The following is a 27,993-nucleotide window of genomic DNA, read 5'->3' on the forward strand; positions in this document are numbered from 1 at the left end:
CTTGCGATGTCATCATTACATTAACTTGCGAGTCCACAACCGGGCAAATACAGGGAGCGGCCACACTGTTAACAACCGTATTGTCGGGGCGCACACAGTCGGGCTTCGCTTGACTCCGACGCTGCCGTTTAGACCGGTTCGCTGCCATATCGCGATAAGACAGTGTGTGCATTGAACTAGCATCGACTTCGCACGGCGCGGTCTCGGCCATAAGCGGAAGCGGTTCGGTGGTAGTAGTTATCAGAGTATTTAACTGGTTCGATTCACTCTGTACTCTTCGAGTTTGTGTATCAAATGAGGTTTGTGTATCTAATAGTGAGTGAGTATATTTTTAGGATCCAACTGAAAACCTGCGTTGCAGTCAAAGGCTTTTACAAGATGTTTATTCGAAAATTTTAAAAATTTTACGATTTTTGAAATGAAAATTTGGTAAATGAAACATCGGGCAAAAATATTTCGAAGTTGCGACATATCACCTTTAGCGAAATAAAAAAAAACCATCCCGTATGACGGGACAAAAACATTTATTCATTCAATTATTTTGTCTTTATTATTTTTTGTATTATATTAACACGCCTAATTTGAATAATTCACTTGTTTATGCATAACTGGTTAAAACAACCAAATTTTTTATTAAAATAATTTGTTTTGTTGCTTATTCAATTTCTGTTATTGCATAATAACGAAAAAAATAATCAATCGGTAAAACTGTGATAAGAATTATCAAGCCGATTGATTGTCACTGACTTTTCGTTCATTTCGCGTAAATAGTGATAAAAAGATTTTTGTGCTGACATTGTACCTACCTATTAATGATTAAGTTGTGTAGTAAACACTGAGACGTGGGTCACACGCGGGTGCAATTCTGTGCAGAAGTGATTACTCGTACTGTAGTGCAGTAACTTAAATCGAAAGCTTGACGCTGCACGGTTGATGGTTTAAATACGAAAATAAGTGAACGTTACTTTCTATAGTGCGATTAAAATGTAAGTAAATATCTTAATTTAATAATGGTAATTTTTTAAGTTTCATTTTTTGATAGGTATAAACGTGAGATGGGCTAAGACGAACACCGGGACAGAACACTTTGTGGAAATATCATACCTAGTGTTCGTTTTGCCTCAAGCAAAATAAATTAAGTTCTGTTACACCATCTCAGTCTCACCTTATGTAAAAGGTAATTGAATTTCAAAACTACTTACACCTATAGTTAAATACCATAAACGATCTAAAATCGCCATTAAACGGGGAAAATTCCGTGCAATGGATTTTCAAGTCCCGTCACGAAAAAAAGTACTAAATCAGGGAGAGCTGTACATTTATTGCATTTTTATGTTGTTAAGTGCAGGTAATTCGTTAGATAGCGGTTTTACGATTCTCGTTTGTTTCATCATTTCGTCTTACTTAGAATAAAAAACTAAAAAGTCCGAGCTGAAAATATACATATGTAAATATAAATGATTCATACATTTTTATCTAGTACTTATCTCTATCAGTCATTAGTACTTATATGTAGTTAAAGTTTAATGATAAAAAAAATTTAATAAGGCAGATTTGTGTGACTAATTGGTTTAAATTCGTTATCTAGTTCAATTAAAAGCAGTTTTTATAGTTTTTCAATCGTTTTACATAAATAATCAGATGGTAGTGACGAATATAGTAATTATGCCTATTCCGGACATGTTTATCGGATGTGAAAGGTTACGCCGACTTATCGGACTAGTAAATGGTTCTATGTAGTTCTAACGCTATTATCTACGATTGAGTTATGTAGTTTAATTAGGACATCGGGTACACAAGCACTCAAAAAAACAATATTATTTCAGTTGAAGTTCTAATAAACTAAGTACAGTCAAACTGAAAAACTTATTTTAATATAAGGGTAAATTATTGATTGGGTCTCAAAATAAATCTTCCAAATAGTCTTAAAAGAATATCCAGGTTCGTTATTGTCAAATTTTATATACATTTTCTCTGTTTTATTTATGTTTTGTCGTTTTTCTCTACCTGGGCATTTAAAGTTACCTTATTTTGATACAATATTAACCAAACATTTGCGTTTTCAGATGTACCTGTAAACAATGGCAGAAGAAAATAACATACGACATCGTTCGCGAGAATCTAAACCAAATGGAATTATCGAACATCGGAACGAAAAGATACAGGATCCGGAGTTTAAGTCCAGAGAATCTCCCCTAACGTTTCTTATAAAGACTTCCCTTCACATAAGAGCTATATATCACATTTTTGTTGTGATACTTGTAGTGCTGTTATTCGACACAGTTATCTACGATCTCGTGGAACGTGGCAAGTAAGTTTGCGTCGAGTCATCGATGAAAATGAGCTCATTGAACAAGGCACTGTGAACACCCTGGCCCCAATTTCACCACGGCTACAATTGTCAGTGACAATTGTCAAGCGACAGGTGACATATTACAATTTTATAAAATATTTTCTATAGAAATACTTACAAACATGACAAGCATTTTGCTACAATTGTGTGTATTACAATAATTGTAATTACAATAATAATAATTATTATGTTGTGAAACAAGAATTATTTTTTCAAGTGGACATATTTGTAGAATTGTTGGTGAATCTTGACAGGAAATGAATTATATGTCATAATTTCGTGACAATTGTCGTGTTTCTTGTGACAATAGTCATAAACTTAGCCAGAGAAATATCTATTTTTTCCGATGGTAAGCGATAACCGTAGCCCATGGATGCCTGTGACGTCAGCAACAGTGATGTTTTACAATTGTCGCACCTGTTACCGTGGTGAACTTGGGGCCAGGTTGAAGCACTAACCGAAGTCTGGCTGTACTAATGTGCTGAAAATTTATCCATAACCTTTTCAAACACATAATTCGTATATATTCTTGATATCCACATATTGATCTCAAATATAATAATAAATATTCGGTTCAACAACAAACATTATCAGATAATGAATGAGTTATGAAGAGAAGCAATTAATGGAGTAAAAAGATAACAACTAAGTTCAGTGGGTATTTATCTCACGGAGTTTTTGTCCTGGCTGTAGTAAATTCCATTCTGTGCGCGTGGTAGACCTTTACTTATTATCATACTTAATTTTGCAGGATAAATATAGGTACAAGCACAGTAAAATATGGTTTTGGTGACATCGGTCGCGGCGCGAAACTCTGGTTCTTCGAGTTTGCTATCGCTCTCTCCTTCTACCCGGGACTACTGCTCTATGTCACCGGAGCAAGATTATTCAAAAACCAAACTGGTAGGTAATAAAACTTTATTTTATCCCATATCAAAACTAGAAAGGTGTACGTTTTATACATCAATATTTTTAACCAATAAAATAAGGTAAAAAGTAAAATTAACGAGTTGCCGATTATTTAAATATAAACATGTATATCTACACTCCAGACGTGAAGAACCCCAGACGGTAGATCATTGAAGAAATCTTTTCAATTCAAAATAGGTCTAAATTTATTTTAAGTACTCTTGCACGAACGCCCACTGATTTTGGTAGTTTATATTCATGAGTTAATTGGCGTCAAAATTTACATCAAACAATGTAGATTAATGTATACTCAATAACTTTTTCAATCAGTAGAGAGAAACAAAGTTGATGAAACCAGGGTAAGAGACGAGTAAGTAATCAATTTCGCTCCGTGCCTAGCCAGGGTTTCATACTCTTATAAAATATCAAAACAATTGCGAAAGTTTCACGAACAGGTAATTAATAACTTCAATACGAAGATAAATACAAACCGTCTACTCAGCAATATAATTTTGATCGTTCTTAGAAAGCAAATCTTGAAATAAAATATCCCTTAAATAGTTAGGTACGAGTATATGCTTGAAGAGACAAAGAAACCTGATGTGTCTATTTTCAATCACTAACAGTGCATGAGTGGGTAGTGGTCACACGAGTGACTAAAACACGTGGGTTTAACCGTAAAATTAGGCTAAATTGTACTGTTAACTCCGGGTTTAACCGGTTAACACCGAGTTAGTAACTAACCCTGGGTGGCGCCAGTGGCCCTTAGTAAATAAAACATTTAGCTCGTTAGTGACTGTCCTTTTACACATGTCATAGTTTATTCTTATAATAGTGATAAGTTTCCTTACTCTTATTTAAATAATTACAAAGTCGCAATTTTTTTTAAAGTGTAGGCTTCATATTGCAACTCGTGGGACATGGAGGCCGATTCCGCCTTAAAGAATGTGTTACAGTTTCTATATTGTTTTGATGCGAATTCGGCAGTCGCTCGTACTGATTGATATACGCGAAATGCAATGAAAGTCCAGTCAAGGTCGTCTCAAAACAAGGACAAACCCGTAATTATTTTTAAGAATCGGCCTCATGTTTTCAACTGCACTAGCTACAACCAGTCGGCGTAGAGTGTAGAGGCCCTTTTGTTGCAACCAGCCCCTCCCCTCCAATTACTCACTTGGACGGTTATGTACGTGCGCCATTTAATTACTGAGCTACCTACATGCAAACTGGAAACTATACAGGAACTAGGAAACAAATCAAATAAAAAAAATTATATGAGTTATTTTAGTTAGAAATACCACTACATAAATTATAAACTAGAATAATGTTATATATGAATGGAAAAGTGACCAGAAACTCCAGTGCCCGGGATTGGACACTTCAGTTTGTACAGGGTCACCTTACTTAGCATCTGAATAAATGCTCCATCCCTTGCAAATTTAAATATCAGGAATTCCGATTAATTATATTGATTTTAATAGATTGTCTTCGGTCTATATATACAGATATAGCGAAACATAATAATTAATTATATTGATTTTAATAGATTGTCTTCGGTCTATATATACAGATATAGCGAAACATAATAGTTATTATTCGAAACGAGTTGCGATAAATTAAAACACGACCGAAGGGAGTATTTTAAATCGACACAAGTTGCGAATTACATATTCGCACGTGTCTCGTACAACGTTTTACAGTACATATCGGCACGTAGTCCGCGACCCCCATACAGAATCCTACATAGTGAGGCGGACTATGAGGCGGACTACAATGTAGGAGTGTGAATGGGGGGCAATTACTAATTTCCTTGAAATGGAGTTACGAGGTTTGCGACTTAAGGCCCTTTAAACTTTTGACATACGCACGAAAAGTGCTCTTTCCCGCACTAGTGCAGGAAAGTAGGACCATATGTACTGTAATGAATTTAAAACACATCCTGCCTGCAACACTACCCACATACAAATTTAATGAACAAAAATTATAAATTTTAAGGCTGCATGATTAATACATTCAAAATAGGATGATAATCATAAAGACAGTTATTTTTATGTAACACTAAGTACTATACCTGGCATGGTGTGGAGTGGACATTTTAGCATCGGTAATTTTACTTAAAATAGTTTATAACTAGAATTGTATTTACTAACTATGGATCCTTAATTTTAAAACTTGTAAGATTTATTTGATTGATGGAATTACACTATTTTAACTAATTTTAAGTTAAGCATGAAATAAATTCAATTTAGAAGAGATATAATATTCAATTTAATGGTTTAATTATTAATTGATAAGAAGAAATACGAGTGCTTCCAGTCGGTCCCAAAAGTAGACTTTCATTTATTCTTCGGGACACCGGTTGCAAAGTTAAAGCAAAACTTTACGTTGCTGCATTTACTGGAATTGGTCTCCATGTCTATAAATAATTTCCATTTTCTTTATTATACTCAGCTTTCAGTTTATTTTGCCACTTAACTTCTCGCAAACTATACGATCGGACAGTTAGACAATTACTCGTAATTAAGTACCATTATTTTTGGCTAATAATAATTACTTTGTCTAAAAACTATAACAACACCCTAAAGTAAAGGTAAACCAAGTAGCGAATCGGTTCGCGTAGAATCGTGCACACCAATTGGAAAGCATCCTCTCACGACACAAGATAACGGAAATCCGTTAACCCTTAAAGCGTTTGTGTCACTTTTTTAGTACAGGTACTAAATGTGGCGCCAAGTTTAAACACTAAGTGCAGGCTAGAAAAGAAAGTACGTTAAAGAAAGTGCGAGAATTGTACTTTTTTTCCTAGTTTAAGACAATATCAGACAAAATTCGGTTTATGCGCAGGCGGCAGTTGAAATTTGAAATTCGCTGAATTTGCGACAGAGTATGTTCCTGACGCCATAGAATATAAAGTAAATAGCCAAAGTGTTTTCTTCCTGTTGATATTATTACTAGATGAGTTAGATATTGTTATTTCATATGAAGCTCATTAAATCATAGATTAATTCTGTGTCAAAAATTGCGAAATATATCTTGTCCCATTTTTGTGACATTGTCGATAGTACTGGTAACAAAGTACCATTTAGCACGTCCTAAAAAACGGACAGTGCCGGCTTGTGCGGAGACAAGATTGTGACAGAAAACGGACATTGCCATACATAGGGAATGTACTTTTTTTTCATTTATCGTCGTTTTATAGGCTATTGTTGCGTTGGAGTTACGTTATACATAAGTATATGTGTACATTTTTTTATATTTTAATTTCAGGTGGTTCCACCATCTGACTCAGAAGAGTGAGATAGCAAAAAAGACGACAATGACGAAATTTTACTAGAGGCAGATTGTACATCTGCCTTGTCCCATTCTGACTCTTTTTCAGCCAGGTCACTTTCTAAGAGGATGTCAAATATAATGGACAAATATATGTTCATTTATGAACACGCGTGCTTTTATTCCTATTGTCATGCTATTAAAGTTTGGTGCGCTTCATTGTGAATAGCACTGTCTGTATTTAAATATAATTTCGAAGTCTAACGTGGTCCTTGTGGGAAAAAAAGTTGTTCATAATAATCGACCTGATGACCTAAACACGACCTGTCCTCTAGTACTCCATCTACAAAACTTAATTCCTCGCCATTAAACGCATAACTCGCTTTAGTATTCAAATTATTGACACGTCTTGAAATGTCCTACGGTTAAAACCTATTTCAAGTCGATGATGAAGATGCTACAGTTCCTGAGGCCTGTAAAATGTAATCTCTACGAAATTAAGGAGAGTAAATAGCTAATTTCGAATCTAGTCTTTCATATGTCGGGCAGACGAAGCAAGTCAAGCACCGCCAACTAAAGCCTGCGGTCTGGGAGCATGACATAGATAAGACTCTGGCTCTCGCCAAGGAGGAACCATATATTCCCAAAATGTTGCCAGAGGCCATTGAGACTGAAAAATATCTAAACTTTTACTGGAACTACAGCTACACTCTACCACCAGCTTAGGTTCCAGATAGTTCGGGTAATAAGAAAACAAGCAAGACATACAACTGTGAGACCATAGTGATAAACGTTATGGTCATTTAAGTAAAGTAATATTACTTACAATAATTGTAAAGTGTAACTAGCTTTATGAGCCTATTTTCCATGTATACGTAGCTTTAAAATGTATATTTTTTGTTTAATATACCTGTACTTGGGTCGTTTTACACATCAACACTAGAAGTAAATATGGTATTATTATGTTTCCCATAGGTTTTTTCTTCTTAGTAATCGAATTAAACATTTTTTTCAAACATTCACTAGTGTTATTGAAATAATTTTAAATGTTCTTGCCCTGTAATTCTTTAAAAGTTTTTATATTTTTAAACTGTATAACGGCATTGTCCGTTTTTTAGGACAACCTTGGGAGCAATCAATATATAAGGTTCGTGGCAATGTCCGTTTTAACGGACGTCCTGAAAACCCTACTTTCAGAATGCTTTTAATTTTTTTTTCTTAAATATAGTACTTTTTTACTCATTACTATCCCCAAAAACATTCCACGTGATAGGTGGATACATTATTTGATGTCTTGCCATGTTAAGGGTTAAATTGTTCAGGTGTGGACGCCAGTCCAATTTCAAGTGGACGCTCACCCTAAAGAACAAAAAACCTGGCGAATGAGGATTGCAAGCTGGGTGCCACGGTCAGTTAGCCATTTGCCCACCTAAGGCACCTGCCCGTAAGACGGGAACATTGATCGAGCGGCGCCCGGCTTAGCTCATTGTCCACTCGAGCCTAGCCGGCAAAGCTTCCAATTTGCCGCTTCACAGACACACTGCCTTGAATTAATCTCGCGCGACGCCCTTTTGTGTTCGGATTACACAATAAAAACACGAATGGGGTGCTATTGTAGGTAATAGGCGTGCGAATATGACAATAATACACAGGCTCTAACAATTTATAACAAGCCTCCTAGAATGCTTAATAAATAACTTATTTACTCGTAGTTGCGAAAATAAACCTAATTTTAGGTACCTATAATCCTACGTTATTTCATTAAAGATTGCAAACGTTATTGAATTTCAGTTAGTCGTTTAGTTACAATTTTAATTACTTACTTCAGTTTCGTTGCTACAGTTGGTTTTTCTATTAAAACCGCAAGAAATGCATCTAAAAATATGAAGTCCATGAAGACGGGTCGTCTTAAATCTCGAATGTGTCAAAATGTTTTAAAAGTTAGACACGTTCCGCGGTGATTTTACGTTAGAAATTGTGTTTCAAAGTATGGAAAATAGACGTCACTCGCATAAAATAAAATGCTGTATTGATGAAAATATACAATCTTTCAGTTAGATGAAATTTAAATTTACTTTAGAGGTAAATGGTAAATGGCTTTAATGGTAAAAATAATATACATTTATCCTCTATAAGCATGTCTACTTCAGAAAAAGTTTTAATGGGTTATCCTTTTTGGTGCGAAGGAAAAGGTACGCTTTACATTTCCTTTTCTAATACTTATTATATGTATCTTTATTTTCAGCTTGCGTCTTTTAAATATTATTACATTTATTGAATACTAACTAGCACTTATAGGGCTTCGACTAGGGAGTCAATTTCTAGGAAGTTGTATGCAAAAATTACACGTCAGTGGTTAAAATCTGGGCTAGGTTATCATTTTAAATAATATAAAAAAGTTACAAAACACTTACCATTGATTTCAAGGTCTTCGCCGGCTATGGAAGACGATAGCCATCGCGGGGCTGGCGGGGCTCCAGAGCACTCTCGTCGCCGTGCCAGTGTGGGACCTGGGCAGGAAGCATCTGGCCCTCGCCTCCGGGGTCACCGTTACCTGCGAAATGGTAAAAATAATATACATTTTTAACTTGCAGGAAATATCAATATTCCACCGGAATCATTAATGTTGTATTGAGCAGGTACGTCTACTAACGATACCACTATAAAAGCATTTTAACTCAGATTTATAGACGCTATCGCGAATTATTTTAGTACATTTATTTACCGAACACAGGTTTCCCAGGTCGTGGTCGAGGCTAAACATAACCCGTCTATAAAATGTGAGTCAAATGTGTTGGAAACGCGAAAGTTGTTAATATCGTATTGAAACATTTAATGTTTTATTTCATGATACCATTAATTATGCTTAGAAATATAGGAAAAGTGAAAACAATCACCGTCCGGCGACCCTCGAAATCCCGACATACATAGTTTTTTATTTATTTATCAGTAGAGTACAAAATTAGTACAGTAGCAGAACTAACTATTTGGTAGTAAAATGGCCCAAGAAATAGCCCAGGCACTAGTTATTAGATTATTACCAAAGCATCTGCCATCTGACATTCCATCCCTGAGGAAAACTAAGCCTCATTGGTATAAGTCTGGTTTCCTCACGATGTTTTCTTTCACCGAAAACGACTGTTAATCAAATGATATTTCGTAAATACACTGTTATAATATAAGTACTATTACTATTACCTGTAACGATTTATACGTTATGTACTTACATCTACAGATTGTCGCGAACATATCGCGAACCGGCTAATAGTTGCCAGCGTCATGGGGTAGATGGCGCTCGCAGTCACGTTTAAGTTAAAATAACCGCTTCTAGGTTATTGTGATTTTTTGGGGACACAAGAGGGTAGACGCCGAACGACAGGCATAAGACGAGGTTATGTGCGAACAAATCTACGGAGGAAGAGAATTTTGCGTTTGGATCAATTCAACGAGTTTCTTATGGTGTTATTAGATTAATGATGTGTCTCTTGCAAATTGTGAACAACGTATATCAGTAATCAGAGTGAACAGTGATCCGAGGGAATGGTTGATGGCTAATATGAACTTACGGTAAACTAGTGTGAGGAATGGGGTCGCTATAAGGGGAGGTTTGGAGGCGACTACGAAGTTCAGGAAACCAGGTGGATAATCAGGTGAAACTAATTTTATATGTAGGTAATAAAGTAGGACACCAGCAATGAGTGAATCGTCATCTCACTAACGTCCAGGCCTCATATAGGTATGTCGTATGATTACATATCGTTGACCAATCTCAGTAAAGGCATCATCTCATTCGATAGGTTAACAACTATGGTGAGCTTGACGACATGGTGGAGATGCTGGGATCTTATATGCACATGCATAATCATCATCAAAAGTAACATATGAAAAGTTAATTTATGTAATTATGCACGTACAACTTAAGAGTTAAATTTTTTTGTTGTTGTTTGTTCAGGTCACTTTAATGTTTTTTTTTCAGGCGTGAAATGAAGCCCATATTTATGTAATCCTATTTTTGCAAAAAGGCGTTAAGCTGGCGAATATGTTTGTGTTTCACCGGAGCACATATACAATTAAGTGCCTACATTTTATTGCACATTCTTGCTCTTTGATATACAAGAGATTGCAAATGTCAGTAAATATATACATATATATAGTTTTTTTAAATAGGTATCTAAACACAAAAATTTCCTTGGTATATTATTTAAATGCAATAATATAGTTTCAAAAATTCTTCTTGTAATACAAAATACTAAAAAGCTCGCTTTAATCTTTGAAAGCAGTGTGTTAATTAATCAGTCCTATAGAGTGGAACTTTGGAGTTGATTCCTCATGTTCAGCAGTAGAATGAAATTCCAAGTGATGGTTTTTAATGATAAAAATATTTGAAAGCATTAAGTTATATATTTAACGTCTTACAGCCAGTATTTGTCACTGGTTGATGTGATAAAAATGTTTGTGTCACCAGGGCAGCAAAGTTTGTTTTTAACCTACGTGTCTTGAAACCGTCGCAACGCTCAGTATTCCAACATTTCTATGTTATACGAATGAGAGAGTGGCAAAAATTGTCACATCAGAAAAGATAGTACAATATTGGTATGTTTACTATAAATTGTGTCAGAGAGGTGTTTATAATCAGTTTTTAAACACTAACTTAGTAACACTACCTTCAACAAGAGCCATGGAACTGCTTAAGTCTCAGATTTCATTACTTTGAAACCAACCATTACGTACATTTCTCATTGAACATGTCTAAAAACGTGGGGGACGAAATGGACATTCAACTCAAGTTTTAACGCCCTAAGCAGTAGAAACTTTACACGTATCAGTAATGATCCAATATATGTAGAAACTGATATACATATATGTCATGTATCAAAGAAAAGGTGAAGAAGCCAATATTTAATAAAAATAACTTGATTTTTTCTCAAAGTTGTGAATAATCTCATTGTTCTCTTAAATATCATAATATATGATTGGTACCGTTACCATACCCGCTCATGCCTAACAAGTTTAAGTTGAACAGGAGGTTTAATCGTAATCTATATTTAGGTGTCTGTTATGATTATGTTCACAAGAACATGGTTTCGTTTTGATATTAATTATGTTTGATGATGTAGTTGACAAGTTGCTTTACTTGTTTAGATTGAGTTACCTGACCAATCTTTGATAAAATCATGCACTAATAAAAATTTACGACATTTTGGATGAAATACCAGTCTTAAATGATTCACGGTTAAGGGAAAGGTAATCACGGTTCACATCCCGGTCGATATAAATACATTTTGAATTAAAGTTTGCTGGTCGATTTGTGAACCAGCATGGATCCTCTCAAACAACGACTTTATCACCTGAGCTAGAAGATTCAAATTATGCAGTTGACCAACAATTTAACATTACTACATCTGCATTATTATTAGTACATCTGTTTTTAAATTGGGTTCTTAAGTGACGATTATGACCTTATTAGTAATTTAATTAGGTTTAAAGAAATTTTAATACTCATAAGAATATTACAATTCACTTACATGAGTTAACATACTTACTTATATTAAGAATTAATTATCTTGCCAAGTACATTTTTATATGTTACATGATATTAAGTGCAAATTTATTGAGTTCTTGCAAAATTGACACAAAAATAATATATACGTAGGTAGGTATACATTTTTTATTTATTTTGCCCGCAGCGACTTACACAAGTAAGTACACTTTATATTAGTTCCCATGCGCGAGCGCAGGCGCGAGGTCTCAGGCTAACCAGTACTACAGATCGCGGAATGCGTAGCGACTATGTGTGTTGGAGATCATGGTTACTGAGCTAGCTCGGGTGCGCCGTTAACTTGCCCGCGCTCGGCAGGCGATCAGAATAGTACATAGCATGGTATAATATGCTTACACAGCTTATAAAACAGAGGATGTACTTATAACTAAACAAACATTTTATATTTACATTTATAAAAAGAAAAATATATATATAAAAAAAAAATCATATTTCAATGTTCAATGTAATGTTCAAACAATTCAATGTAAGACATAAATGAAATCGCATAAATGATTAGATCTGTTAAAATAATTATACTCGATTTTTTTGGCATCTATGCCTTTGCAATTTTGTTTGTAACGTTGCAGGAGTTAAGATCTTAATATTAAAATAATAAGAATCATAATCTCACATTCATTGTTCTGTGTGGCCGAATAGTTTTAGAACCAAATTGAAAGTTTATTTTAATGCGGGTAGTTGATATGGTTGGGCTTACCAACTGCTGTTGCTTACAAACCAGTTTAGGTCTGACCTCCGATCTTGTGTATTTTCTATTACCTACATCGGTATCTAGTTAAATTTGTGATAAACAATATTTTGTGATCATGATGTCACGCCAAGTTAATTCTTACTGGATTGCATGCTTTTCTAGAACATGCATTGCTTGCAGAATACCCGTTCATCACAAATTATCAGCTCAGCCATGATTAAACTAGTTGTGAGCGCAAGCGTGGTGAATTGACAACAATTTATACTGCGTATCTTTTCATGAAACGAATGTATCATGTTTAACGTATTAGCCTTATACTTATATGATCAATATTTTTACAACAACACAATATTCTTTACATTTGTAAAGGAACTTAACACATCACTTATACTATTGTGCAGAACGGGCGGTCTTATCGCTAAAAGATTGATATCTTCCAGACAAGCAAACCAGGCTATTATAATGGTATGTTTTGCGAATCCATATTTTCACTGGGCTTTAATCAGAATCATTGAGTTTATTTAAAAACTCGAATTTTACACTCACCTAGTTTGAAGGACTAGATCCACTCATATCATAAGATGTTAATTTGGAATTTCTTGCCTCGTCGTTGTTTGTTGTTACAATCGTAAGGAATTGTAACGGACGGATTGGTTTCTTAGAAGTCGGTATAATTTAGTTGTAATGTGCCTGCATGAAATACAGGAGGCAATTCATATCAGATTACAATTTGATGTCATATGTACTCGTACAACGTACATACTACTCAAACTCAAAGGACCAGGAACATCATTGGAACTCAATCAGAATCACTCAGCCATTCCAATGGTACCAGGAAAGTGCCAAAAATGCCACTCGCTAGATTAAACAATAGTAACATACTCAATTGGCATGCATGATATTTCTGTTCTGAAAGAATAAACGGGTAAAATGATTGTAAACGAATAAAAAACTGCCGAATTAATTTAAACAATATTCACTTACTTTACTTATGGATTGCGTATATCAGCGTTACATTAAGGTTCCAAAGACTTGTCTGTTGATGTAACAAAGTATAGTATCTCAATTTATTCCCAATTAACATTCCTATATAGATTGTTATCAGAGAGTCAGTAAATATCTACTTGGATAACGGTAAATGACAAAGGCAAAACGGTTTAGTATAAGCCACCACCAATACGTTTGCACTTGAGCAATACCCTAAGATATAATGACTTCCTATTATTACTGAACCATTGATTCTTAGTGTGGAAAGTCCATAGATTAGTGATTAGATAAAGATTAACGAAACTTCTGAATTGTGTATATATGTACATACGATGAGACAATGACCCAAACCTAAAGGGTTAAAAATGCTACAATAAATTATTATTGAAAAGACTCCCAATGAAAGGCATACTGATTGAATGGCCTACTAGTTTCTATATTATCTGCTAACTGATTTAGATACTTCTGAGTACATACTTTACTTTTACTTGAACAGAAATAGATAAGGGAGTGGTAGATAATTTAATGAATAGCCATGCATAACTAATTTGATTTTGTTAAATGAATTGGAATCAAGCAACACATATTAATTGATATCGCCTACCCAATCGAGATACTAAATACCTACTAAAGTATACGACCCTACATATTCATAATAATTACAGAGACAGTAGTAAGACCATGGTGGATAGGTTTCTGAATAAGAGAAATTCTCAAGTATTCGGTTATTTAAATAAATGTGATAAAGTATTTTTAACAATGATAGTAGTCATTATCCCACTCAGTGCAAGTAGTTATGAAATTAAATGATGGTATAATGACAAAGACACAAGAGCATTTGTTACAGAGTATATTACCTATGTATAGGTAACGAAAAGGAATAGCAGGTATTCGCTGCGTGCAAAGCAAGTGGTGGGGGGAGCCGAAACAAACTCAGCGCTTGATGTGGCTAAATATGACAAGTTTGCAAGCAAGTGTTTCTGACAATTCACATACTTTTCAGTTATTTTGTTCACGTTTCTTTTGCCTTAAAAATCATATTCACAATAAAAATGGGCCAAGATAGATGTTGTGTGGTAAACTGTAATAATACTAGACGGTCTAGACGAAACATTAATAATAAATAATAATTTTAAATTTTCAACACTATGCTAGAAATTAGCCTTTTATACCATATCATTATAATATCTATTCCAGGCTCAACAGCGTATTTTCTAAATATCTTATCTCGTCTGTCAACACAGCTTTTGCTTAGATGTTAATAAAATAGTATGGATAATACAGTGTGTACCAACATTAGGTGATTGTAATATTATGTAGTTATAATGCCTGTTATTGAAAACTCTGCAAAAGCTTACCTTTGGAACGTATATAGTTGTCTGTCGTCTATCACAGCAGACATTGTGATGCGGATGAACATTATTTTTAACACAAAATGTGTTGATTTAAACCTGTCAAGAAGGAAGGAAAGGGTGATAGGTAACTTCAATTAAGTATTAAACTTTTTATGTTATAGTAAAAGGAAAAGATTAATCATGAGCCAAGTAATTATTGGTATCAACTGTTAGCTTGATTATCAGATTTAATCAGAATATTGAGATATAAAATGCACGCTGCAGCTACACAAGAATCAGAATCACAATTAAAATCAGATGTCATATTAATGATGTTCGATAGGTATCTGTCTTCATTAATTTTAATATTGCTGTGAAATATCGGAGTGTTAAGGACATGGTATTTGTTTTATGTACAACTACTACAGGGGCAATAGTCACAAGACAGTTATCAGTCTTATTCGTTGCACTATCCTCTTGAGTCACAGTGTACAGTTGGACACCTGTCCTGTGTGGTTCTTCACCAGTGCTCACCATCAGTACCTAGATATGCTAGCCTGTAATGTGGCTTTGTCTTTAATATTTTTTCTGTTCGCCCACCGTGTGGCCATACGTCCATCCCTATCCCTATGCTTCCTTGCCATGTGGCCAGTGATTATGAGCTTCTCCAGACTATAGGGTCCTCTTCTGCCTCGATAGCAGAAGAAAGTACGTGCGCGATGAGTACAGATAGTGGATAATCTCGGTTTCATGTTGAGTTCGTCGAGACTTGATGCAATTTCACCTACTGCATTCAAGCATTCTTCGCCAGTACCACATCTCAAATGCATCTGTCCTATGGTGGGTTTCAGTTTTAATAGTCTAGGTTTGGACATGTACAGAAAGTTCGAGAAAACAAGGCGTCCGCATTAGTGTGATCTTTATTGTATGTTCTCCCATATGCATACCCTGGCGAGTCGTTTCACCGTACCTTTGGCCACCTAAACTCTTCTGACCACCCTTTGGTCGAAAACGCCATCGTCGCTTATTTAAGATCCCAAGTAAACCAACAACTTGCCTCTAGATCGTGCAATTCATTAGTATTCTTCATTTTAACAGGAATATCGACATACTCCGTCTTATTTCTTTTGATCCTAGGGTATGAATTTGGTCTGGATCCTGAGTATGAAGTTAAGGACTCATATCTGACATGCTCAATTTTAGAAGCAAAACCGCAAGTTACTTTCCACTGGCACTTAATCTAATTATAGTCGTGTCATTTGCTTAACTGAGGTTATTAATACGTTGGCTACCAAGTCTACCAACTCAGACACCACCCTCACAGCCTTCATTGGAAGGCTTGACTCATTATGTATTCACCGATGTTAGTGAACAGTTGCACTCCTTGATCAACTTTAAAAAGATAACTCGACGTGTTATCCCCATTTCTCTCATAACCCTGACATTTTACTCCAGTTAAGGAAATCAAGTCTTTGCGAAAGCCTTTAAAGAGTATACAGACAGACACCGCGCCCACTGTAATTTCTATTAATTGCCACACATTGAGTATTTGCTACTGAGTGAGTACTATGTCTCTCATGGTTCTCAAAGCTGTGAAGTAAACAACAGTGAAAATACCGTAATACGGGAAGCTGGCGATTATTACACTTAAAGATCTGATCAGTTACATCAATTCAAGAATAGTTGTAAAGTTGTAATGAATCGGTACCTCAGTACAGCTTGCTTTGCTGTTTCTACAATCGTTAGCATGACTGATATATATGTATAACACGGGAAAGTAAATGTAACGCAGTAAAAAAGAATTGTTGACAGGTTTTGTAACTAACCAAGATGAAAATAAAGTGCTTAGTTTTGAGTGTAGCTCAGGTTAAATTCATAGACGGCTTTCAGACCTAATAGAGAGGCTGACACGACTGTCCCAACTTATTTAAACTAGATTATTTTACAGCAGCATCAGAAAATGATAATTAAAAACTGCAGTAATTTTTGGCACAATATCTATTTGATAAATCAGAACGAACTGCAAGAAAAGGTGTCTTGACTCGAAATAAGTGCCTAATTAGAGCTTAGCTTAAGAAAAAAAAAAATGTTCTCTCGAGTTATAGATAAAGTTCTTTTTTACATTTTGATTTGTGATTAAATGAGAATAGCGTAATTCTTTCTTGGCTGGGGAGGGCTACCGGACATGAAGTAGATACACGTAGGGATGGATATGTCAGCAGTAGGTTTAATGAATAAGCAGGTAGATTAAAATACTCCACATAGTAGATTACTGCCAGTAGTATTAAGTAAAGAGAAGTGGGAACTTAGGTTACATATACACGTCACGTAACGGACAAGACGGACGGACGGGGAAGACGGATAAGACGGTTGCTTTTGTCTGTGTAATAACTATCGTTCGATCGCGCGGTCGCCGCGGTGTTTAATAACGTTACAGTTGTTTAATTACGCAAATTATGCTGGACATTATGTATACGTCTGCTGTAGTAGAAGTTGTGACCCTTGAAGTAGTGAAACTAGTTATTAACGATATCACAAGAGCAAATCAGTATATAACATAACAGATGGTAGTCATAGATAAAATATAACGCGAATTGAGTTCTCATTCTAACAACACCGATGTTTGATATGAAATCGGTGTTGCCACGTTGTAATTAAGGACTGCTTGGAGCAATTTGGAACTGAACGCGCGAGATTGTGGGAAATACAATTGGTGCTTACAAAAGGTCGGTCCCCTCATGGGCAACCAAAATGATGCGGACAAAGCCGGTCCCCTCATGGGTTCCGCCTAAAATGATTGGCACAAAGGCGGGCAATCCTAGATCCCCGGATGAGCCACCATAAATGATGACGACAAAGGCGGGCAGCTGCGTCAGCTACTCTCTCTCTCGTCTCTCTTACTCTAAACATGGGCCACCAACATGGGTTCCTGGCGCTTCCCTGGCGCGCAAGTACACATGTACTATAGGAGCTGCCCCAGCTGCCTTTCCTATGATCTAGTACTTAGCCTTCCGTATACTCTTGACCTGGAGACACGTGGCTGCGACGACCAGCTACCGGCCGTCGAGTGTGCCGTCGCTGCGCTCCGCTGACGACTCCAGCTCTCCTGCCAGCTGCGGGACGTACAGTCGCTGCCCTAGCGGCTGTGATGAGGATAGAACCCGTTCAGGGTTAGGACCACGTGACGTCGTTATTGAAAGGCACTGAATTTACTGAACTATTATATTAACTGAACTTAACTCTAGCGATACATCTTATTTTAATCCGTAAACTACTGACTTGTTAACTAAGGGCCGCCGCGGCATAATGTAAGACAATTATACTGAGGACAAAATGGCGGAGCTGACTTGACCCGTCAGCTCCGACCCGCGCCCCGGGCACGCGTCCGCTCGCGACGAGGAATCGAAAGAAGAGAGTGATGCAACGGGGTGTATGAATGTCCATTGCAACGAATGAATGAACGAATGAATTGACTGACTTTACTTATACCTTTTAATTACATTGAGCCATGGATTCTCGTTGATTTGGCGTGAACATTCCTGCGGGGCGGCCCCGAAAGTTGAGCGATTACATGAGCATTTATCAAAAGTTACCCTAACTTATTGATAATACAATGATGATGATCACATAAACACAATACATAATATAAAGTGACCAAGTTGACACATGATAGAGCAATCAGTACCTAGTAATGATTACAAACAATTGAATTGATCAATGAAACTAATTGAAAAAATGAAATTGATCTACCATTGAATGAAGAACATACTTAACATGAGCAATGAAACATACATAAACATTGAATAAACATGAGCAATGAAACCAAAGAAATGACTTATGAACTATTCCTTACAAGTTACTATACTTTAGAGCTAATACATAAAAGTTGAAAATGAGTCGGTTTAGTCTTACCGCTCTGGATTCCAAATTGACTAATTTGACAAGACATTCTTGCACCCTTGAATCTCTAATTAACATAGCTTCTATGCTTAGGAAGGGGTGACAGTTCATAGTTCATGAACACACATTGAAAATTAACATAAGTCATATGAACACACCTTTATGTGAACATTGAAATAATTGAAGCAATTATAATTGATTACAGAATCAGTTGAAAATAGTTTGGAATGTGAGTTGAGTTGAAAACGTGACGAACATTCTAGTGTCCTTACAAGGACATTCTGGCATTGAAAGTAATTATGAAGAATAATGAATGAATAAACTAAATTGAACCTTGTACCTGAATTGATGCGACGAAGGGTGGGCACCCTCGTCGAATGACAAACCGTGTGAACACCACAGTGACAACCTCAAAGCTCAGCGGCGACACTAGCCTGAGATGTACTTTCCCGGTATCTAAACACATGAAAAATACAATTTTAAGCTTTGACTGAGTGAGCATATTGATACGACTACTCTAAACTAGTAGAAGGTCAAATCTGCCATTAGCGGGTTTGAACTGTAGCATTGAATCTGAAATATGACATACAATCGCAGACTACCTACACGATAAAACTGACGTCGCATCAACGAATCCAAAATGATTATGCTGAAATATTAATATAAATGGGCAAGGTCCCATTTGAAACATGACGATCCTATTTGAGTCGTGACCTACTGAGTTCAATGAACCTGCTGTACTAACAGCTGATTGCATTTCCGCAGCCGTCCTCCGACGCGAATGCAATATGTCCCAAAACCTTACAACTTCCTTGTAGGTATTCGTGAACATATGATCCAATGGTTCGTGTCCTCACGATTCCGTCGCTATTGAATGTAGAACGGAGTACATATTCGTCGCTCCCTCGGCAATCGAATATACTTCCATTGCTTGACTTAGCGGCAGCAACATACGTTGCAAATATCCATTTCTGACATCCTTGACATTCGATGATGACTGACATAATCTGACCACAACATACATACACTTCAGTAGTTCATCTCTCACATGAACTCTTCCTGTTTTGCGTCAAACTGGGTTCTAGGCAAGCTCTGCTTCCTTTGAATGAATCTCGAGCATGGCGAGTGCTTTGGGTTCGCCAAGCTGGGTCTGTCTGCCAGCAGCGGCAGCTGTCCGTATCTTTGCCTCTAGGCAAGCCTTTAGTAATGAAAGTATACGACCTTTCTCTTTCGTGGTCCGCTGGGTGCTCCGCCTGTCCTACGGACGGTTCCACCTTCCAACTTCCAAGACTCCCTCGAGTCAGGCCGCATGGAGACTGCTGTCCTTGACTGAAGTCCTCCTGCTGCGCTGATGATGATGATGGACGAGTCTGCATGACTTCCATCAGACTTGGCCGAAGCAGGTGCTGTCGTTCTCAACACCTGGAATGTCAGTGAGTATCCTTGAAACAGTGAAATATAATTGAACACATATTTTCCCATATGGATGTCCACATCCTGAGTCTTATGACAATCCAATCAAATCCTCAAGCTTGATATTGCTACAAGGTATTTCCTTGCTAACTCATACAGATAGCCTACTACGCTAATGATGAATACATAATTATGAAATTGAACATAATTGACTATTCAAGTGTGCTTCACACATTGACCATTGACTATCTATCCCATAGATATAACGAATGAAACATTTGATAGCGCTCCTTGCGCGCGCGTACCTACCCCAGGTCGCGTTATATAACTAGCCGATCAGCTGACCTACTGATTCGACTTGTGAGAAGGCCTCGCTCATCTCGCCCTCTAAGTTTCCTCCTCCGGAACTAGAGCTTGATAATGATTACCTATTTGAATTGAGTGACCGCTTTCCCTGGTTTGACTTATTGATGTACTTGACGTGGCGTGGCGTGACGTGACCTCTGCTCCCGTCGTACAGCAATGAGCTATGCGCCAACAACTGACAATAAGCGCACCAGTCGCGCTCCATACAATCCAGTGCACAATGACTGCATAGGCACCAGAAACAAGCACCTGCGTTCCTTGACCAGGTCCTCCGCTTCGAGAACACCAGTGGTCCGACAATCTCGGACACACTACTGAACGCTGCTATCACTCGAGCAGCATGAGCATAATACGGTAACAGATTCACCTGATACTCGGTTCCTGGTCCACTGCCAGGACCCTCGCTGATGGCGTCGGCCTCCGCGCCTGACCAGCTGCACAGATATCTGCTCCCCCATTCACCGCAGGTGGCACATCCTGCTTCACTCCACTGCTCGGCCAGCAACTCCTGGTCGGCAACAGGCAACACTCCAAGTGACTGCCGCATTGCTCCAAGTGGCTGCTGCGTTGTTCCTTGAACAACATCCTTATTCTGACACGCAATCTCTGAAACATTATTAAAACTAATAAGTTTTGACAACTCAATGACAGCTGTTATACTTCTCCAGCTCTTGAATTGATTCCCGTTATATTGCAAACCTTGACCCTCAGTCAACAATTAAATTGAAATCTGAATATAAGTTCCTACTTACTATGATTTAAAACTAAACGTAAATCTACCAATTTACTCACTTACTTTCATATGAATGACGAATCTGACAACTACTAACTACAATAGACAGAACAATATAAATATCTAACAATGATCGTTGATTAACCGCGTGATGTGAATATACCTAGGTACTAACTAACCTATAAATTGAACAAGCTAAACGTAAACAACAATTGACCATTCTGAGAATGACCCCGTCGACCCGTAAATCTACCTACGGCGTACGAATAAATAACAGGAAAACCAATCCTATAAAACTCCAATTGAAACATAACACTGATAATCGTAAACAAGTCTAACTCACCCGAATTTATTTGATGACGCGTGCATTCCTTGAACACAGCTGCATTCCCTTGTTTACAATAATAACAATGTCTCAATCTACTTGAAATACAACAACTCAATCTCCGCGACCGAATGATAACCTATAATTTGACTTTGACGTATTTTTAATATGTCCTTGAACTAACTTGAGACATTGTTACAAATACTTACGAGTATTTATTTCCTATTAATGAATGAATATGACTAGTTTACACACTTTCAACTCACTCTGAATTTAACTTGAAACAATTTAAATCCATTCAAATGAATATGAGATTATAAATAACAATCAATACAGATCGATGTTTACAACTTGAAGTTGACAGTTACAATGACATGAATGAATGAAATGAAGAATGAATGAATGGTTGACCGAATGAAATAAGCACTTAAAGTCTTTAGCTGATGAGTGAGTCCCGTGACCGGTTGACCGAACGATCCGCGGCTGAACGGATACGATGACTCGAACTAACCGGAAGGTGGCGCTGCGAGCGCTCTCATCGTCTACGCACTTTCCGATTTTAAAGATGGCTGGCACCCATCTTATTGACTTCGCACTTTTTTACGATCTACTTTTCACTTTTGCTCGTAAATCCGCACTCGAGCACCGTACGTACGCACTGAATTTAACGGCAAATGAAATAATGATGACACGATGACTAGTTTGACGCGATGATTATGTTGACCCGATGAAATGCCGACGCGACGCGTGCGCCGTGTTACGTAACCCGCCGTTTTCTTCGCCTACCGCGCACGACCTGCGTTGATTTCTTGAAATTTTGATTAATCTTGATAAATATGAATAAATATGATGAATATGAATATGAATTCTCTTCCTGCGACCGCTCCGGTGCTTCTCCTTCGTAGACGAGCGTCGATGACCCTCGGCGTTGTGTCTAACCTTGAAATATCGCAACGATATGTTACCTTCTTTTTACTTCTTGATCCTTCTTTTTTTTCTTCTTCGTGCTGATTCATTCCGTTGATCGTGCTGATTCATTCCCCGTCATGGGATCACCAAAATGATGCGTACAAAAGGTCGGTCCCCTCATGGGCAACCAAAAATGGTGCTTACAAAAGGTCGGTCCCCTCATGGGCAACCAAAATGATGCGGACAAAGCCGGTCCCCTCATGGGTTCCGCCTAAAATGATTGGCACAAAGGCGGGCAATCCTAGATCCCCGGATGAGCCACCATAAATGATGACGACAAAGGCGGGCAGCTGCGTCAGCTACTCTCTCTCTCGTCTCTCTTACTCTAAACATGGGCCACCAACATGGGTTCCTGGCGCTTCCCTGGCGCGCAAGTACACATGTACTATAGGAGCTGCCCCAGCTGCCTTTCCTATGATCTAGTACTTAGCCTTCCGTATACTCTTGACCTGGAGACACGTGGCTGCGACGACCAGCTACCGGCCGTCGAGTGTGCCGTCGCTGCGCTCCGCTGACGACTCCAGCTCTCCTGCCAGCTGCGGGACGTACAGTCGCTGCCCTAGCGGCTGTGATGAGGATAGAACCCGTTCAGGGTTAGGACCACGTGACGTCGTTATTGAAAGGCACTGAATTTACTGAACTATTATATTAACTGAACTTAACTCTAGCGATACATCTTATTTTAATCCGTAAACTACTGACTTGTTAACTAAGGGCCGCCGCGGCATAATGTAAGACAATTATACTGAGGACAAAATGGCGGAGCTGACTTGACCCGTCAGCTCCGACCCGCGCCCCGGGCACGCGTCCGCTCGCGACGAGGAATCGAAAGAAGAGAGTGATGCAACGGGGTGTATGAATGTCCATTGCAACGAATGAATGAACGAATGAATTGACTGACTTTACTTATACCTTTTAATTACATTGAGCCATGGATTCTCGTTGATTTGGCGTGAACAACAATAGTAATAGTTATAGGTAGACAGAGAGATCAGTAATGGACCAGAGATGACAAATCGCAGCCGTGATCCTACTCAGCTCAGCTCAGACATCGTAAGCGCTTAGTCGCTCACACCAATCTCAGGATCCTGCTTTCAGTCTCAGATCAGAGCTCAGTTAGTTTAGCACAGATATCAATGAATCATATAATTATCATATCAAAGATCATATTGTTAATCAGTTCAGCACAAACATTGATGGATGCTCAGAACAATCTCAGGATCAAATTATTAATCAGCTCAGCACAAACATTGATGAATGCTCAGACCAATCTCAGGACCAAATTGTTAATCAGCTCAGCACAAACATTGATGAATGCTCAGACCAGTCTCAGGATCTTGTTCTTTATCAGCTCAGCACAAATACAGATGAACAATCGGATCAGTCTCAGAAACGGTGCGCCTCAGCACATCTCTACAACATCATCAGAAATTGTACGAAATCTCAGGTCATGCCGATTCACAGCGCCAAAGCCTAGAGAGGCATTCAGAGGATGAACAGCTCAAATACATTATTATTCACATTAGTGTTCTTATCATCTAATTATTGTTGATTTATTTGCATGTATGCCTATGGACATCTAATTTCAATTAAAAGAGTAGCTTCTTCCTGCGGGGCGGGAGTGTCGCGAACATATCGCGAACCGGCTAATAGTTGCCAGCGTCATGGGGTAGATGGCGCTCGCAGTCACGTTTAAGTTAAAATAACCGCTTCTAGGTTATTGTGATTTTTTGGGGACACAAGAGGGTAGACGCCGAACGACAGGCATAAGACGAGGTTATGTGCGAACAAATCTACGGAGGAAGAGAATTTTGCGTTTGGATCAATTCAACGAGTTTCTTATGGTGTTATTAGATTAATGATGTGTCTCTTGCAAATTGTGAACAACGTATATCAGTAATCAGAGTGAACAGTGATCCGAGGGAATGGTTGATGGCTAATATGAACTTACGGTAAACTAGTGTGAGGAATGGGGTCGCTATAAGGGGAGGTTTGGAGGCGACTACGAAGTTCAGGAAACCAGGTGGATAATCAGGTGAAACTAATTTTATATGTAGGTAATAAAGTAGGACACCAGCAATGAGTGAATCGTCATCTCACTAACGTCCAGGCCTCATATAGGTATGTCGTATGATTACATATCGTTGACCAATCTCAGTAAAGGCATCATCTCATTCGATAGGTTAACAACTATGGTGAGCTTGACGACACAGATGTTGTTTGCCATAAAAGCTGGGTCGCTGTGTCAATACCCTCGCAATTTCATTGATAAACAGATAAAACCGGGTTTTCTGCTAACTTGATTGATGCTAGACCGGCTTATCTGTAATGTTGTGTGATTTATGTGCAACAAGGCAATTTCGGGAGCAGCCCGCGTCTAATGCACGCTCCGCGGCTTCTCATCCGCAAATGGCCGGGAAAAATTTGTAAACATACGTAGGGAGCATAATTATATTTTAGTAGTAGTACTAGTAGGTATTTGGTATTTGATTAAGCCCGGATTCAAACTAGATAATGAGAACATTCATCTTAAATGAAAGTATGTAACGGTTGTCGATTTATTGCATAAAATAGCTGAGGTTAGAGTCGGACATACACCGAAGTGATCTTAATAAGAGTTAAATGAAGTTGTACGGAACACTAAAAAAAAACCGGGCAAGTGCGAGTCGGACTCGCGCACGAAGGGTTCCGTACCACAATGCAAAAAAAAAAGAAAAAAAAACGGTCACCCATCCAAGTACTGACCACTCCCGACGTTGCTTAACTTTGGTCAAAAATCACGTTTGTTGTATGGGAGCCCCATTTAAATCTTTATTTTATTCTGTTTTTAGTATTTGTTATTATAGCGGCAACAGAAATACATCATCTGTGAAAATTTCAACTGTCTAGCTATCACGGTTCGTGAGATACAGCCTGGTGACAGACGGACGGACGGACGGACGGACGGACAGCGAAGTCTCAGTAATAGGGTACCGTTTTACCCTTTGGGTACGGAACCCTAAAAATACCCACTATGTAGTATGTATAATGAACACCGAAGTTGCTAATGTTACAAACGAAATAAATGCTATTATATAGGATTAGAGAGAAAATTTCATTTTGCGGGATTCAGTTTATTTTAAGTAATAAATTATCTTTTTTTATAATTGATATCCAACGTATCCCAAGAGAAGACCACTGTCAAGTCAACAAACGCCGAAATATATTCTATTGTTTGTAAAGATTCCACTTATAAGTAATTGTTGTTTCCAAGGTCCCATTTATTGTTTGCGAGCACTTTACAAGTTTTAAGTAACACCTGACTCACAACTATCTGCATTTTGCGATAATGAAATATATATACATTGTTTATAAATTTTATATTCACTCAATCATGTTAAATAACTTAAAATAGTCGATTATTTTTTAAACTACTCGTATTTGAGTAGGTTCAACTTTGTGGTACATTCATAAGAAAACTGGCTACTTTCCGGACTTTCAGGAACTTCTTTTTTAATTAGGGTTTTTTGGGTCTGCTTGCATAAAAATGTTTCAACGTTAGTATTTTCGTTGTAAATATGTAGTTATACTTATAACAACGGAAATCAAGGTTCGCATTAAACTAGCGACCCGCCTGGCTTCGCAAGGGGTTAACATCTTATACACTTAACTCTTCGAAACTCTATCGATAGGTGAAAACCGCATAAAATCATTTTTGAAATAGGTAATCGCGAACATACAAACACAGAGACACACAGACGCGGCGGGGACTTTGTTTTATACGAGTAAAGTGTAGTGATTATAGTTTTTGCCTTATGGCAATTTTTTTTAATATAATGATATGTTTATTGCTTTCATATTGGTGTTTATACCTACAGATATTCTTAACTAATAATGTTTCACAATATGACACCCTGTAAAGGTATTGCAATTTTATCTAACACATAAAACAATTATAATATACAAATTACAGAATACACAAACAAATAGTAGTCACAAATTTTTTTTTTATACTATATGCCTATTTATGGTATTTATTATCATCCAAATATTCTTGTATAGAATAAAAACAAATACTTATTATCTTATTAAATAAGTCTTCAAGCGACCTACAAATTTGTCATATTTTAATTTTTCCGCTATTTCTTTACAAACTAGTACTTAGTAGGTACCTATCTATTTTTTTGCTATTTTTTTCGAATTTAAAATACAGTCATTCATTCTATGTCGTATGTAGTTATGCTCCAAAACCTCAGTAAATTTATTATCTTATTAAATAGATAATAAACATCGTGCGATTTTCATGATAAGTGGAAGCATCCATAACTAAGAGAAACTGTGCTAGAACAAATGTTGACTAACAAAGTTCCCGTGCTCGTTGCTCGTAACAAAGATATGTACAGACGACGTCAAATATATGTTTACATTTTCCGCCTTATCACAAAGGAGTAAGGTGCAAAAATGTAAACATATCTTTGACTTCGACTGTACACAATGCATACAATTCTGTATCTTATTCCATTGACTTAAGTTAAAAAACTAAATATACGTAGGTATATTTACGACGGTAGCTATAGAATTTAGAGCTTGGAAAGTTTCAACAACAACTAATCAGCAACTTCCACAGTTGCCTGTGAATAAGTGTTCCGACTTTCTAACTAAATTAATTATACATAGCTGCACCTATACTTATCTACAAAGACACTTATACTATTATATTCAGAATAAGGCAAAGTAATTTGACATTTGCGGCAAGTTATGGTATTTATCTTATAGTTTTTGTGAGTTAAAGTTACGTTTAATTTTAGGGTTCTACTTCATATTATAGGTAGATATTTTATGCCATTCCAGCTCTCATACAAAATCCAATCGTGCCTCACAAAAAAATTTTTTTTTCAAACTGATGTCATTTCTTTCCAACTTTTAGTTTAGAGCTGCCGCAAACCAAACTGCGACGCCACACTTACGTTCGCGGCTTCGCCCGCGATTCACGCGCATAGTCTGGAGGGGCCTTTAGATTCAGAATTGTTACATATTTGCCGTGACTTATTTTTAAAGGGGCCCACTGATTAACAGTCCGCCGGACGGTATCGGCCTGTCAGTTAGAACAAAATTTTGACAGTTCCGATCAACTGACAGGCCGCTACCGTCCGGCGGACTATTAATCAGTGGGCCCCTTAAAACGTGGTTTTCAATTAAAAGAC

The 27,993-nt window shown here is 37.4% G+C and overlaps 1 protein-coding gene across 1 annotated transcript in view; it reads left to right on the forward strand.

The window, feature by feature from the left end:
* The first annotated feature begins 855 nt into the window (after positions 1-855).
* Positions 856-27,993, forward strand: part of LOC134665116 (sterol O-acyltransferase 1) — a 60,282-nt gene continuing 33,144 nt past the window's right edge. The window contains exons 1-4 of the mRNA XM_063521944.1: positions 856-986; positions 2,067-2,311; positions 3,105-3,256; positions 8,960-9,096. Coding sequence (XP_063378014.1) covers positions 2,082-2,311; positions 3,105-3,256; positions 8,960-9,096 — 519 coding nt within the window. The 5' untranslated portion in view covers positions 856-986; positions 2,067-2,081. The remainder of the gene's footprint in view (positions 987-2,066; positions 2,312-3,104; positions 3,257-8,959; positions 9,097-27,993) is intronic.

This window comes from Cydia fagiglandana, chromosome 6, assembly GCF_963556715.1.
Source record: "Cydia fagiglandana chromosome 6, ilCydFagi1.1, whole genome shotgun sequence".
Classification (NCBI taxonomy): domain Eukaryota; kingdom Metazoa; phylum Arthropoda; class Insecta; order Lepidoptera; family Tortricidae; genus Cydia; species Cydia fagiglandana.